This window comes from Ruditapes philippinarum, unplaced genomic scaffold (assembly GCF_026571515.1).
Source record: "Ruditapes philippinarum isolate M1 unplaced genomic scaffold, ASM2657151v2 ctg1910_1_1_1_1, whole genome shotgun sequence".
Lineage (NCBI taxonomy): Eukaryota > Metazoa > Mollusca > Bivalvia > Venerida > Veneridae > Ruditapes > Ruditapes philippinarum.
Window position 1 is genome coordinate 31,624 of NW_026854095.1, and position 16,354 is coordinate 47,977.

At 33.2% G+C, this 16,354-nt stretch overlaps 2 protein-coding genes across 2 annotated transcripts; one reads left to right on the forward strand and one right to left on the reverse strand.

The window, feature by feature from the left end:
* The first annotated feature begins 1,885 nt into the window (after positions 1–1,885).
* Positions 1,886–3,316, forward strand: LOC132738901 (uncharacterized protein K02A2.6-like). Its single transcript, XM_060726510.1, has one exon. The coding sequence runs from the start codon at positions 1,886–1,888 to the stop codon at positions 3,314–3,316; it is 1,431 nt and encodes a 476-aa protein (XP_060582493.1).
* Positions 3,317–6,068: 2,752 nt separating this feature from the next.
* Positions 6,069–13,421, reverse strand: LOC132738902 (serine protease 28-like). The gene is made up of 6 exons (XM_060726511.1): positions 13,214–13,421; positions 12,213–12,340; positions 9,370–9,463; positions 8,288–8,482; positions 6,957–7,169; positions 6,069–6,190 (listed from the first exon to the last, which is right to left on the reverse strand). Exons 1-6 carry the CDS (start codon positions 13,419–13,421, stop codon positions 6,069–6,071), a joined length of 960 nt encoding a protein of 319 aa, XP_060582494.1.
* Between the last annotated feature and the right edge of the window lie 2,933 nt (positions 13,422–16,354).

Here is a 16,354-nt window from a genome sequence, read left to right on the forward strand (position 1 = left end):
CCTAAGCTCAATCCAATATTTGCTAGATATAAATTCTACAATCAAACACAGGGAGAAGAAACCATCGATTCGTTCTTGACAAAATTACAAATCTGTGCACGAGACTGCAGTTTTGCAAACACAGACGAAATGATACCGGACCGTATTGTATTTGGCACAAATTTTTCTAAGGTTCGGGAAAAGCTCATTAAAGAATGTGCAGAATTGACCTTAGATAAAGCTGTACAAATCGCTCAAAATATGGAATATTCCAAACAGCAATTATTGAGTTCAATGGCATCTGCGGCGGACAAGGACGTTCACCAAGTGACAAGGCCTAGAAAACGTTTAGTCCGAAGGCGGGAAAAGCCACAAGACAGTGACGGGAAAGTGACCTGCTCCAGATGCGGGACAACACATCAAGAGGGCAAAACGGGTCCAGCGAAGGGGAAAACGTGCAGAAAATGTGGCAAACTGAATCATTTCCAGAAAATGTGTAAATCACGTAATACTGTGAACAATATAAATTGTGAGTCGGACTTATCGAGTGACGATCAGGATTTCTATGTATGCACGGTAAATGATTTCAATATTTCTCGACCTGATTGCGCAATGGTTAAACTCCAAATTGGCCAAAAGTCCGCCCCTGTAAAATTCAAAATAGATACAGGTTCTCAATGTAACTTGATACCTCAGGAAATGCTCAAGAAACTAGATTTCAAAGGCCCCTTGCTACCCTCTGATGATAGGTTATCTTCCTACACAAAAGACCCTATCCCAGTTTATGGAAAGGTCAACTTACCCTGTAAGTTCAAGGATAAGGAAATCATTGCATGCTTTCATGAAGAATGCAGTAAATCTCCAGCATTATTAAGCTTACAGACTTCAATAGATTTGAGATTGATAAAACTGACCTATGCTATAGAAAAACAACCGGTCACGTTAGATAAACAAAAAATCTTGACTGATTACAATGACGTATTTAAAGGCATTGGTTTATTTCCAGGTACATGCAGTTTACATTTAAAACCAAAAGCTGTACCTGTAATTTGTCCATCCAGGCGTGTACCTGTAGCTTTACAGGACCGTTTAAAAATGAGTTGAAGTCTATGGAGGATAAAGGAATTATCCAAAAGGTTACTAGACCGACTGACTGGGTCAATTCATTAGTCTGTGTGGAAAAACCTAGCACTGAAAAGCTTAGGGTGTGCTTAGATCCTAAAGAGGTGTGCTTAGATCCTAAAGCACTAAATGACAATATTATGAGACCGCACTACCCTATGAGGACTATAGAAGACGTGACAAATCAATTGACTGGTGCTAAGTACTTCAGTGTATTAGACGCAACGAAAGGTTATTGGTCGATAAAATTAACGGACGAATCCTCATATTTGACGATATTTAATAGTCCCTTCGGCAGATACCGATATTTGCGGCTTCCTATGGGTATCAACAGTTCCCAAGACATATTTTGTCAAAAAATCTACGAATTCTTCGAGGACGTGACGGGCGTGACGTCAAAAGTAGACGATCTTCTTGTGTACGACGGACTATCGAAGAGCATGATGCAAACCTGACACGTGTTTTGGACCGAGCACGTGAAAGGGGTATTAGGTTTAACCCAGACAAATGTGTTATCTGCTCTCAGGAAGTTAAATACTTTGGTCACGTACTGACAGCTGACGGTCTTAAGCCCGATCCCGAAAAAATCAGGGTAATTGTAGAAATGAAAGCCCCAGAAAAAAAGTCAGATATAGAAACTATTCTTGGCATGATCACGTATCTGTCAAAATTTGATTCAAAATTGGCATAAATGGTAAGCCCTATGCGTGGCTTGTTGAAAAAAGACATTGAATTTATATGGGACAATGCGCAAATGGACGCCTTTGTAAAGGTTAAAGTCGCAATGACTAAGGCACCAGTCTTGGCATACTATGACCCGAAAAAGCCTGTCACATTGCAAGTCGACTCGAGTGCACGTGGTTTAGGTTGCACGTGCTTACAGGACGGCAAGCCCATTGCATTTGCATCAAAGAACTTGACCCCTACAGAGAGAGGCTATGCTCAAATAGAAAAAGAGACATTAGCTATACTTCATGGTCTTCGACGTTTCAAGCAATACTGTTACGCAAGACATAATAAAGTTGAATCTGATAGCAAACCTGTTGTTTCCGTTATGAAAAAAGAAATATGTCGGGCGACCCCCAGACTACATGTACAACGTCTCTTATTACAGATTCAACAGTTCGACATAGAAGTCGTACATTTTAGCGGGAAAAGCATTCCCGTAGCGGATACATTATCCCGTCATTTTGTCAAGGACACGTATCCAGAATTGTCTGACGGACTTGACGTGCACGTGCACACGGTTATTAATAGTTTACCGGTTAGCGACGGAAAATTACAAGACCTCAGACTTTCCACACAGCAAGACAGTCAGTTTCAGACACTGAAACAAACAATTATTGACGGCTGGCCTGAATCTAGGCATGAGTGCCCGAATTCCATTTTAGAATTTTGGAATCATCGGGATGAACTCTCGACTGTAAATGACATAATTTTCCGCAGTCAAACATTGGTCATTCCAAGTTCATTGCGAACTGAAATGATTAACGCTGTTTATGTAGGTCATATGGTAGTGAATAAAACGCTGAACAGGGCCAAGGATATAATGTTCTGGCCAGACATGGTTAAACAGGTCACAAACCACGTGTTAGCATGCCCTTTATGCCTAACACACAGAGCATCAAATGTGAAGGAATCAATAAATCCCCACATTGTGCCCAAAAGACCCTGGCAACATATTGCCGCTGACTTATTTACGCTTGACGGACGTGATTACCTTATAACTGCAGACGTCTACAGTAATTACTTTGAAGTCGATGCATTGCCAGAAACAAAAAGTAAAACTGTTATTAGAAAATTAACAATGCATATGGCTCGCTATGGTCAAGTAGAAACATTGAAAAGCAATAACGGGCCACTGTTAAGCTCAGAAGAATTTCAAAAATTTGCTTCTGACTGGAATTTTAAATATGTAACATCCTCACCTGGATATAGCCGATCCAATGGTTTCATAGAAAAAATGGTCTCAATAGCCAAAAAGTCAATGAAAAAATGCCACGAGACCAAAACAGACCCATATTTAGCATTTCTGGAATATCGTAACACACCTTTAAACTGCGGCTATTCCCCCGCACAACTGTTAATGGGCAGACGGTTAAAATCCATTTTGCCTACAACTAATGAGCAATTGAAACCATCTTTCATTAACTACAAATCTGTCAAAAAATCTCTGCAAGAAAACAAGGTTACGCAAAAAGAACTATTACGATAAGAGTTCGAGGTCACTTCCCCCGCTAAGCAAAGATGACTCTTGCAGGGTACAATTTGGGAAAACTTGGAAACCAGCCCTAAAAAAGAAGGGGAGAGATCATACAAAGTGCAAACTGAAGATGGCGCTATTTACCGCCGTAATCGCTGCTTCATAAACAAAACGCGGGAAAAGTTCCCTATCAATACAGAGTCCTTCCCTAATATCCTCCACCAAGGTCAAGATCCTCATGATATAATCTCAAACAAAGCACCTTTAAATGAAACAGGTATTTCCCAGAATATTCAAAATCCTATTAGCCATGAAACAAGGTCATGCACAGATTATCAGACGCGCAGTGGTCGAGTAGTAAAACCTAATAAACGTTATAATACCGACGAATGGAGCACTGTTAATTAATCATCCGGAATTGATAGACATTATAATGTAAAGAAAAAAAGAGAGAACAGAAATAAAATAATAGTAATAATAATAAAAAATTGTGACTTTAAGACTATTTAAATTGTTCTCTTCAGTATGTATATGCATTTTTAATCATCATAATTGTTTATTATCATATACAATTTTATTAACATGTGTTGCTTTTTTTTTTCTTTTAAAAATAGTGAGATGTAGTATCATCGTACATGATGAACTTGAGCTGACCTATGTATAATGCTTGTTTGCACATGCTCCGTATTTTTTAGTAAATCTAAGATCACATGTTAAGGGTTTACAGAATAAATTTATATATTGTGCTGAACACTCGTCGTGTTTTACTTTACTTCATTGCATCAACGCACTTGGTTTAATTTCTATTACTTATTGTTCATTAATAAACGAACATTACAACACCCTCGGAAGCATTTAAACAGCAAAATTACATGAACATTGCAGACTCGGTTAGATTGAGTCTGTACAGAAGTCACGTTTTAGTTAGATGTATATTATTCACAGTATAGCTAAAGCAGCTTTACATTTTTACATTTCATTATTTCCTGTGAAACGCAAATTGCTATACATCAATTTGGTAAGAAAAACATTATACCGATGAGTTTCTATTCGTTTAAAATTCATCCAGTGTAAAGTTTTGTAAACTGTAACGGAACACTGAAAATAAAGAAGAGTAATAACAAATTATATCATTTGAAGGCTTAGATTGCCTTTAAGGTTGTCTTGCAACCAAATTATGACTGTATGATAATGTTTTCACGACGATCAGTGAAAATGTAAATTTTGCTCATAAAATTTTCACCGAAGCTCTAATAGTACAGTATTCCGTCAAGACATCAGTTTTTCACTTATGGTGTATATTATTTTGGTATGAGAAATATTATTGATGTAAATCTTTTGCCGAGGGTACCATTTTCGGGGTAAGGCTTTAATAACAATCAAACATAATTATCAAGTCGACAGTGCATGGGGGCATGAATATAAGTTTGCGTTGATCAAAGCCACCAATGAAAATGTCGTAAAAAAACAAGAACAAATAAGATTTTTATCAGATATTTTATATCTATTTTCATTAGAATAATTAATCAACACATACTGCAAAACAATACCTTTTTTCGAGAAAAATGGGTTAATTGCAAACACGTTTTGACTGTTGCTTATGGGTTGACATTGTTGAATAGCAAAGACTTCTTTATTTCATATTCTGATATTTATTATGTTTGCTCGACTGTGCATGATGAATTGGCTAATTGATGTAAATAGTCTATAGATATCTAACTAAGCAAATTTAGAAGAGTTGCAGACTTGGTTTGATCGAGCCTCAGTGTTAAATGCAACTTATTTTTGCAATATCTTGCAATATTATTATGAAAAAGATGATTACCTTAACCTGTAAAAGGTAATACTGTTTTATAAATAAAAAAACAAATGATTGCTTTTTTTCTGTTCTTTTTCTGATACTCAGATATTATTTTAATTAATTGTCTTAACCCTTTGACATATAAACTAGACAACATACGTTGGCAAACGTATAAAGTAAGCCATTTATATCTTTTGATAATATATAATGTCAAACTACTACCCCCTAAGTGCTTTCAACTCCAATAAAACAAAAGAGCTGCATATTGTGTGGGTATATGACAAATCGCTTTTTTGCTTCTTCGCTACTCGACATTATGCGCTTGCTAAAATGGAGCGGTAGAGCGTTTTATCGTAGACCTCCAAAAGACGTAGCTCTGTTGTTTACTACGAGTCGACATCATTTGGGGAATGTTTACTTTTAAATTAACATTCTTATGTTCACATTATTCTAATCTGATCTTATTGTTGTCATTATTCAACACTTTACCTGCAGGAACTTTAAATGTCAGCTATTACAACCATTATAGTATTATAGTAATACCAGTACAGCCTGTATATCATTTCAGTCTGATCAAGATAGATGTTGTTGGTGATGATATAGAAAGAATCCAGTTTCAGTTTAATACACCATTGATAGCAAATAATCCAGCGAAAAATTAAATATTTTCAATCACATGTACATGTACTTACAAACATAACTAGCAAAGTAATACACATAAAAATACTATACACGAAGTAATCAATGTTAATAAGACTCACACATATTCTCTTTATTTAACGCGTCAATAATTGAGCTTTTCCTCATCCAAAATATTAGATTTATTACAGCATGTACCGTCTGAACTTCTGTTAGCTTTTATACATTAACAGAATTCTGATCATATATTTTATATTACAACTCTGCAAAATGAGTTCTCTATAAAAACCCGAAGATCATAAACTGTGCGTTGTAATGTAATTGTTAACCTATATCTTTTTCTTTCTCTTTCATGCTATTTATCCAAGATAAAAGTTCTTCTGTGAGCTTTGTGAAGAATCCATATCTGCCGTTTTCCTTGCAGCCGAACCCAAATGAAAATATCCCTAAATAAGTAGAATGTTTGTTTATGTAATCATTTTCAAACAAGCAAAAATAGTTTTAGTTGCATAGAAATTTCAATTCGGTTAATATATTTTACCGGTATGCAGGATTTCAAATTGTTTCGTCTTCCTTTCTCGTCAAAAATGAATTTAAAATATACCTGTGATCAAAGTCATACTTGCTATCAACCGAACACATTAAGATAGTTATTTACGTTAGAATCTGTAACAATTATTGGTTTCATTGATTTTTTAAATATTTATAGAATAGAAATTTGAACTATGCCAAAGAAATTATAAAATACTTACCGATCTGAAGGAACTTGTTTTCCTCCAGTGGATGAGGTAAAAAAAAAAAGGACCACCATTATCTCCCTCACATGCGTCAATATTTTGGACCTTATCATCGACTTTTTCTAAAACCAATACGTTTTTTCAATTACTTTATGAAGTGACAAGTGAAATCATAACTGTCATTAACACAGCAAGCACGAACTAAGTGACAAACACCAGGAAGGTATGCCATAATGTAATTAAAATCAGCTGTTGATTCTTTTTTGTTCTGTTTAAATATTCTACACACATGTTGATATGACATTTATGCCAAACAATTATTATCACGAGTGCCAAAACATAGCCAAGTACTGTCCGGTTTTATGTAATGTATATATGTTGTCAAATGTTCGCCTAATAAGATTACTAGTACCTTGTCTTTAAGCATTACAACAAGTGGTTGAATTCATCTGGATAAAAGATGTAACTGACAAACCTTTTCCACCGGCACAGAACATAAGCTCAGTGCTAACATCAACCTTTTCTCTGAGCTTTAAGTTTTCCAGGCATTCCTTGGATGATTTAACTTCCATTTGCATTTGTTTTAGCGTTCCTGCATATTTCGTAGATTCCATGTTTCTTTTTCCCCAACCAGTGACGACACCGTATGTTTCAGTGAAAAGTTTATCATAGGTAACTCTTGTTTTGTCTAAAATATTTATCACATAAGAATCAATGTCTCAATATCAGGAAAGCACATGTGTTTGTAATTTTATAAAATGTTCTTGTTTAATAATGAAATCTTTGTTTGCTGCTACCTGTATTCATCAGTGTAATGAAAGCTTGTAATAGATAAGTGCTTGACTTTCCAAAATAAAAAAAAAATCGCTCTATATAATCATTCAATTTAAGTATTTATCAGCTGGCCACATAATACAGTCTTAAAAATCAAAAACTTTCCTTGAAGAAAACACAGCTTGCTTTTTTGCTTCTGTTATCATATTTAAGACAAAAGGAAAGGTGAAAAAAATGTATACTATTTATGTGATGCCTCTTGTGTATAAACCAGAATCCCAAAAAGTACGACAAAAACGACACAATTGAAAATATTACAGGCTCGGTTTGATTGAGCCTGTTCATGAACGGTACTGGAAAATGCAAGATACCGTGCACGCCCCGTAGCACCGCTTAAGTAGAATTCAAAATTTAATCATGAAAATGGTGAAATTTAAATTTGGAAATATTCGCAGACGTAGAGTACTATTTGATTGCTCACTAAATATTCTTAATGACGCAAAATGTAAAACTGTTGGTATTTATTTAAACGAGTAGACATTTTTTGCCAGAAACATAGTGCAATATGGGAAATTATTGATCATATTATAAGCACTCATATCTGCAATAATTACACTAAAAGCATCAATGTAACAACCATAAAGCCTGTGTGCAATCTTATTTCGTTTATTCAAAAACCCTTTATTTCATCAAAACGAAAAATTATTTTCTTCAAATCTGATTAATTGTCAACGAAAAAAACCCATTAAAATCTTAATATGTGTATACTATCGTACATTAGCTATGCTAACTTCTGAGTGCAAGTAAAAATCATAATAATTGTATTATAAAGGAAATCAGTTATAATTTCCTTCTATCATAGCCTAAATCCAAACTCAACTTAACCAAACTCAACTTAGTTTAACTTATCTATCTTTATCTTATCTATTGAATATGCACAAGCAATTACTTGTTAGCTAGACAAGGTTGTTCAGTGAACTGGTTTCATTCATTAAAATGTATTAAAATTAAAAGTTCAAAAACAAAGTATACCTTCAATGGTTTTGTCCCATAAGCAAACTGGCAGCAGGTCGGGTATCCGATCTATCCTTTTATCAAGTTTAACCAATGCAATGTCATACAGTTTTTTAGGTTTATTTTCTTCGTTGTATTCTGGGTGTACATATATATTTCTCTGTAGTATATCTCGCTCTTTGAAGTAATATTGGTCATTCAACTTTAGTTTTTCTAAAAATTAGAGTTGATTTTTTAAATACATTTGCAGCATTACTCTGTACACAATCTGTAAGATTTTACTTTTATCAAAACATAACTTTACCACTACAATTTACATTCATACATGTAAGTATTTCTAATAATTATTGTGTTTTGATAACTATATCTTGCCTATTATTTCACTTAATTTAAAACACATAATGGTTCAAAAGTTCTTGTTCAATGTTCTTACAAAACTAAAAAGTATTCAAAGATGTTCTGATTGCCATTTTAACAAAATAAAATCTCACGACAAAATTTATATTAGTAGTTGAGAGTTTATCAAATCTTAAAACGTTTTTGCCAATGCCATTCATAAGTTTAAATTTTATCCTACAATATAAAATCACTAACAATAACTCTACAATAAGAAACTTCAGTGGAAGCGTTCATTTAAGATCGATACTGATGCACTATATCTGTTTCCGGTATAAAATGTGAATAAAATCTGGTAATTAGGTGTTTTATTTATAGTTTGATCACAGCCATTTTACTAGTTCCCTTAACAGATCGAGATACGGTCGGAAGAAATAAATTGATGCAACGATTAAAACACATGTTTCCACCTATTGAAAATTTGAATATAGATCTAGGTTATCCAAAAACAAAGTATTTTACGTTATTGCTGTGGTCATAATATTTAAGTGACATACCAAAGAAATACTGGTATAAAATAAATTCTTTTCTACTTACGTAGGTAATCAGTATGTAAAGTTGTCAAACTCCTCTGCAAAAGTATGCATGTTAAGTATGTTAATACGGATTATTTTCGTATGGATATCACTGATTATAAACTGTTAGCCTTCGTTGAAATTCAATTATGATTTTATTTCTGTATTTTATTTGGACAATTTACTCACTCAAGTGAATTTTTGAAACATTTTGAAAGACGCAATGAGCAGCAGTTAGGATCCACTGCTCTCTTATAAGAGAGCCCCCGCATACGTGTGCATTCTGCAAGAAATAAATAAGATAGATTAAGACATATGATTAGAAATTAGCATTTCAAAGGCAAAGTAGTCATACATATCTTCATTCCTTATTTATTTATTTATTTATTTGTTAGTCCTATAAATTAAACTTTGTTATTTGTGCTTGCAATTAACGTTTTAAACAGGTCGTTTTATTTCAAACACTTAATAAACTTAGAAATAAGATACCCGAATTCAAAAACATTCAAAAACATTAGAATGTTCTCATTCTTATAATGCATTTCCCATTTTCGAATACGACGGAGTTGCTGCAACATTAAAACAAGAGGGCCATGATGGCCCTGAAGTCGCTCACCTGTATATAGGCCTCTGGAGCAGAGCCAGTTTAACCCCAGGGCTTTTATTTGAACAAACTTGGTAGACACCCATTAAAAGATGTTTCATGCTAAACATCTAAGGTCTAGCTCGTTGGGTTTTTCAAAAGAAGATTTTTAAAGATTGTTCTTATATATTTAAAAACAATGACACCCCTGGGGCAGGGTCAGTTTTGATTCCCAGGGCTTTTTTTGAACAATCTTTGTAGACACTTACTAGAAAATGTTTCATGCTTAATATATAAACTCTAGCTATTCGGGTTATTGAAAGAAGATTTTTAAGTCTTGCGATACACAAATAAAGAAAATCAATTTCCCCCAGAGCGGGCCAAGGGCTTTTATTTGAACAAAATTTGTAGACACTCACTAGAAGATGCTTCATGCTTAATATCTAAACTCTAGCTATTTGAGTTTTTTCAAGAAGATTTTTTAAGTTTTTGCTATACACATAATTATCAGGAAAATAAATGACCCCTGGAGTGGGGCAAGTTTTGACATCAGGCTTTTATTTGAACAAACTTTGTAGACACTCACAAGAAGATGTTTCTTGCTTAGTATCTAATCTCTAGCTATTTGTTTTTTTTGTTGTTTTTTTCAAAGAAGATTTTTTAAGTTTTTGCTATATACACACAAAAGGAAAATCAATAACCCCCGGGGCGGGGCCAAATTTGACCCAAGGGCTTTTAATTAAACAAACTTGGTAAACATCCATTAGAACATGTTTCATGCTAAATATCTTAGCTCTAGCTCTTTGGGTTCTTTAAAAGAAGATTTTTAAGTTTTTACAATATGCATATAGGGAAAATCAATGACCCCCTGGGGCGGGGCCAATTTTAACCCAAGGGCTTTTATTTGAACAAACTTGGTAGATATCCATTAGAACATGTTTCATGCTAAATATCTTAGCTCTAGCTCTTTGGGTTCTTTAAAAGAAGATTTTTAAGTTTTTACTATATGCATATACGGAAAATCAATGACCCCCTGGGGCGGGGCCAATTTTGACCCAAGGGTTTTTTATTTGAACAAAATTGGTAGACATCCATTAGAACATGTTTCATGCTAAATATCTTAGCTCTAGCTCTTTGGGTTCTTTAAAAGAAAAAAATTAAGTTTATACTATATGCATATAGGGAATATCAATGACCCCAGGGCTTTTATTTAAACAAACTTGGTAGACACCCATTATAAGATGTTTCATGCTAAATATTTTAGCTCTAGCTTTTTGGGTTATTTAAAAGAAGATTTTTAAATTTTTACTATATGCATATTGGGAAAATCAATGACCCCCTGGGGCGGTGCCAATTTCGACCCCAGGGCTTTTATTTGAACAAATTTGGGAGACACTCACTAGAAAATGTTTCATGCCAAATATCTAAGCTCTAGCTCTTTTGGATTTTTAGAAGAAGATATTTAAAGTTTTTTTCTTATGGTTGCCATTGCAACCAGAGTTCTGCATGGAATGATATTCTTTGAACAACTTTGTTAAGGCTTCACACAAGGAACTTCCCTGTGACGTTTCATTATGATATGCCTTATGGTTTCAGAGGAGATGTCGTTTTAAAGGGAGACACAGACAAAATTTTCATTTATTTTTTAAGTTGTCATTCATTATTTTGTAAATGCCCTCATAATAAATATATTAGACAGTAAAAGGAACAAAATTTTTCTCCATATAAAGAATAAAATGGTGGTTTCCTAACTTGACCCGCGTGGGTCAGGTTAGAGCGCTAGCATTTCACAATAGTTGTCAAAGTGAACTCAGGAAACGTTATTGAACATGTCAAATGAATAACTTGGGATTGTTTTAATCATACAATATCCACAATATCTGTTATTGTAACTTTAAGGATTTGTTCAAGTCACCTGACTTGTTTTAAAACTATTTGGTGATTCTATTGGCGTCTAAATTTTGTTCAACATATATAGATATATTTACGCTTCAAACCCTAAATATTTAGAATTTAAACAGAAATACATGCTGAAACTTCAAGAAATGTCATTTTAGCGTAATTTGAGAACTTAACATCATTTTAATATTTTTTGTCATTATTTTGCCTGAATATCCCTTTAAAAGTATGAACGGACAACGGACGACGAACGACGGACGACTGATGGTCAGGTGAGCTAAAAACAACAATTAAGTCTTAATCAAAGAAAGATTTACTTCCGGTTATTCAAGACAGACTAACTCGTGCTTTATAGACTTCTCAGTAAGATGTTATAATTAATTGGACGACTATACAATTATAGGATACAAAATGCCTGATTTTTTTTTAATTGTGAGTTTAGTTTTCTGGTAATTTCCCTTCAGATAGAAGAGAAATAATTCTTATTTGCATTAATTTTCTTTTTTACTACAATTATGGCATCGGAAGGTTCAGTAAAAGCAAACAGTACCAGTGATCGCAGTTCTGCCATCCACGGCCAAGCGTACCATTTGGCGTCAACTTCATATCTATTTTCTGATGGATTTGAGATACCTGTTAGTTGTGGCTTTGTTAATCCACAAGATACCTCAAAACTGTCTAATTTAAAAGAAAAAAACATTAACCATTCAGTTAATACATTTTACAGAATAAAATACAAATAAAAGTTATATATCTTGCATTCCTAATATTATTATAAACTTTATGTGTATATGTCGCATGTGCTGCAAAGATAGCTGTGTCTCTAATTCATGAAATGCGTTCTTTTCATATTGCCTGTCATAACTATACAATGCACAGAAAGAAAGCTTTAAAACATTATTATAGATGGGCGTGTTGAATTCATATTGTCTCGACTTAATTAGAATAATGAAACAATAACAACAACAACTACAACAACAACATATTAGGTCGCAGACACGAGAAATTTGAAGCAACAAAACTAACTTGTGACAAAGAGTTGCCTTCTTTGTCCTTCGTATACATTACTTACTTTTTAGAAAAGTATCTTCGCATTTATTATTCGATCTATTAAAGCAGCATGCCTCCATTTTTCGCGATTAATTTTGTAAAACTTCTTTACAAACGTACGTGTTTAAGTGTTAAATATTGTAAAATGAACAGAGCATAAAATTTACTCATTGCAAACGATGCTAAAATCGACGTAAATATCCCCATCCCTCCGCTCAAAAATAAGCACAAATATTCTTGACTGCATGAATAACGCAGAAGAAATATTGTGATAAATATTCCAAAACCGAGCGTTTTTTCTTAAGTTTGATTTTCTTAAAATATTTCAGCATATCTGGAGGTTTGCAGCTTTTAATCCCGTGATATTTTATAGTCAATGTAATATAAATATTAACAAGTATGAAAAAGAACAATTGAAAGAAGTTCAATATGACGTCATAGAACCATTTGAAAGATTAAAACTACATTTCTTTTTTTAAATAAAGAAGATCAGTGTCAGACCTTTGTTGATCATCTGGTACATAACATCTCTAAAGACATCCTCATCATTACTTATTGCAAAGAAATGATTTTCGTTTTCAATATGTGAAGCCAAGTTTCGCATCGTATTAAAGCCTTTAGTATATGTAGGGTCCCCGATTGCGATTGAATATATTTCCACATTGAAATCGTCTGTAAGTCTTGAAGCGACATCAGTCGGATCACCCATTGTTGTGAATCTTCCTGTTATATAGTTAGATTTCAAAGCATTATCCTTAAATCTATCAGAAGAGACAAAGCTGAATATGTAGATGTCGACGATGTTAATGAACCAACTTTATTCCGTTGAACTGAACAATATCTTTCTATGCTGTTATCTCTCTTTAAAGTGAATCAAATTATATCATATGAAACAGTTTATAAAAACGTTTTTAGAAATAAGAAGTTTTCAAAACTTAATGGTAGTTTCGTGTTAGATGTGTAACAAAAAATGTTTATGTATTTCAATATTTATATGCTGGAATATTGTACGTATACAGAATAAAAAATATGTGACACAGTGAAATTATCAATTTGATAATTTTCACTTTTTTTTAATTCAAGCCCGTTACGTTATTTCTGTGAAATACTAGCGTGCACAAAACAGGAAACCAACTAACTGACGTTTTATTATTTGGCGCTCTTTTCATTTAAAATTAGGTAATAACGTCTTTTTAAACGTTTCTTTGCATATAATAAAAAATGTTTACTTTAGTTCAAATTCGAAATATGTTTCACCTCCTAAACACTAAAAAGTTCATATTTCACTCGTGGTTGCGCCACTCAGGAAATGTACCTTTTGGTGATCACTCCGTGAAATATTCCGATCTTACACTGAACTAAACAAATATCCTCTATATCTTTTAGTTACAGTAATTTGGCAATTCAAGGATAGAAATTATATAGCTTTAACTCTCTATTACATTTTATCATTTTCAATTTCACATTACTATTACAAGACTTTCAATGGTGATAACATAGTTTATATTATGTGATTAAAAGCGAATAGTCATGAACTGACATCATATATAGTCAAGAAATGTTATAGCGGTAGCCGCAGTTTCTTTCTCTTTTCAAAGTTCTTTTTTTGCGAAAATAATTGTTTTCAAAGTATCTTTAATAAAAATATATTGTTATGATATCGATCTAACAGTCCTGAAACTCAAAATATGCGGACACTTAATTTCGCAAATATGTCCAAAGTGATTATTTTACGAAATAATGGCAACGCAAACATATATTAAATTACAATAATATATATTTGGTTAAAATGAAAAGCAATCAGGTACCCGCCGCAATCTGGAGTTTAATTTATAAAGGAGTCGAATGACCACTACAGGTAAAGTGAAAAATATGTAACATGCTATAAACTGAATAAATGAATAATAAAAGTAAGTAGACAAAAATAAATCATTACAATAGCATAATGCTAAAGCAGAATTCACTAACCGTCACTGATGATAAATAAAACTTCCTGGGAGAATCTGCCCAGACCTTTCAATGAACGAACTCCTTTAAGACCAACTTGCCAAGTAACGTCATCCAGCGCAGCTGTTATTGCAGTGCCCGTACCTGTATATTCATTATAAGATTTTCACAAGGTCAAAGGTCAGGTTTACTATAACCTTAAAACTGAAAACAGTTTTCGGAGGAAAGTTCCATTTGGCCCGCAGTGTTCAAACTTTATCGGATGATTGTCCATATTGGGCAGAAGACCCAATTGATTTTGGTGTCACAAGGTCAAAGGTCAAGGTCACTTTTACCTTAAAACTGAAAACAGTTTTCGGAGCATAACTGAAGTTCCATTAGGCCCATAGTGTTAAAACGTTATACTTAGGATGATTATCCATATTATGTTGAACACCCTTATAGATTTCTGGGTCACAATGTCAATGTCACTTTTACCTTAAAACTGAAAACAGTTTTCGGAGCACTACTTAGATCCATTTGGCCCACAATATTCAAAATTCATAGAAGGCTTGCTATTTGAAGAAGGTAACACTTTTATTTAATTCCCATGTCTTCCAAATGCTTTATTCTTACTAAAACACTTTCGGGCATATAATTCTCCGCCCAGCGGTGCTCTTGGTTATTTTCTTATTGAATAACAAATTGGTTTATGCCATTGTTACATGTACTTATTTCAATAAGTTTATACGATCAAAAGACAATCACCAGAACAAAATGATCTGGCAAGCTTGGAGCTCAAAAATGGTTCGTTTAAAATGTGCTTTATCATGGTAATACATATTTTAGTGATACAATAAATTGAAATAAAACCCTACTGCTTGTACGTAATTTGATAGCCACAGCACAAACACATGTGTTACTATGAATACAACTAAATAAATCCCTTATTATTCAAAAATTATTTTACTTCTATAAGTATACTGCCTTCATTTTAAAGTAGAAAGAAATGACATATTGTTTGCTATGCCATTTGGGTCAAACTAAATAATCTTAAAAAGAGTAATCACTATAAAAATATTTTATTATTTGTTTCGTATACATGTACAAACTTCGAAAGTCTACCGGTTTTGATTGCAAAATATTTACGGTTGAAAACCATGAAGGTGGAAAACTAGAATCCATCCAATGCAGAATTCAACATGCGACAATTAAATTGTAGGCTTCGAGCATAGATGTGTCAAATTGCGGTCAAATCATAGACCATTAGTTTTTCTTTAGGTTAAGTTATTCATTGAACAATGAAGTGGCAAATGTTCCCGAAGTAAAATCATGTCCTATAAAATTATCACGATTATATTTTTCTTTGGAAATTAAACAAAAATAAATAAATAAATAAATAGATTATCAATAAGAGAAAAATGTTAAAAGCGCCTGGAGTTATTCAGATCAATTATCAAAATCTTGAAAAGTCACAAAATGGCATTTTACAGTGCAATTGTCCTCCAATCAAACAATATTTATATCCTCAATATGTAAAAATTAGTTCAAAATAGCAATGCATGAAAATTACGATAGGTATAGAGTACGATATCATAATGTCTTTTAAAAATTTCAAATAGAATGTCGAATAAGTTTTAAATTGCATGGCAATGATTTGCAACTTTCCCGTTGATGCTAATGGGCTGTAATACATCTGTACATGTTACTATATAA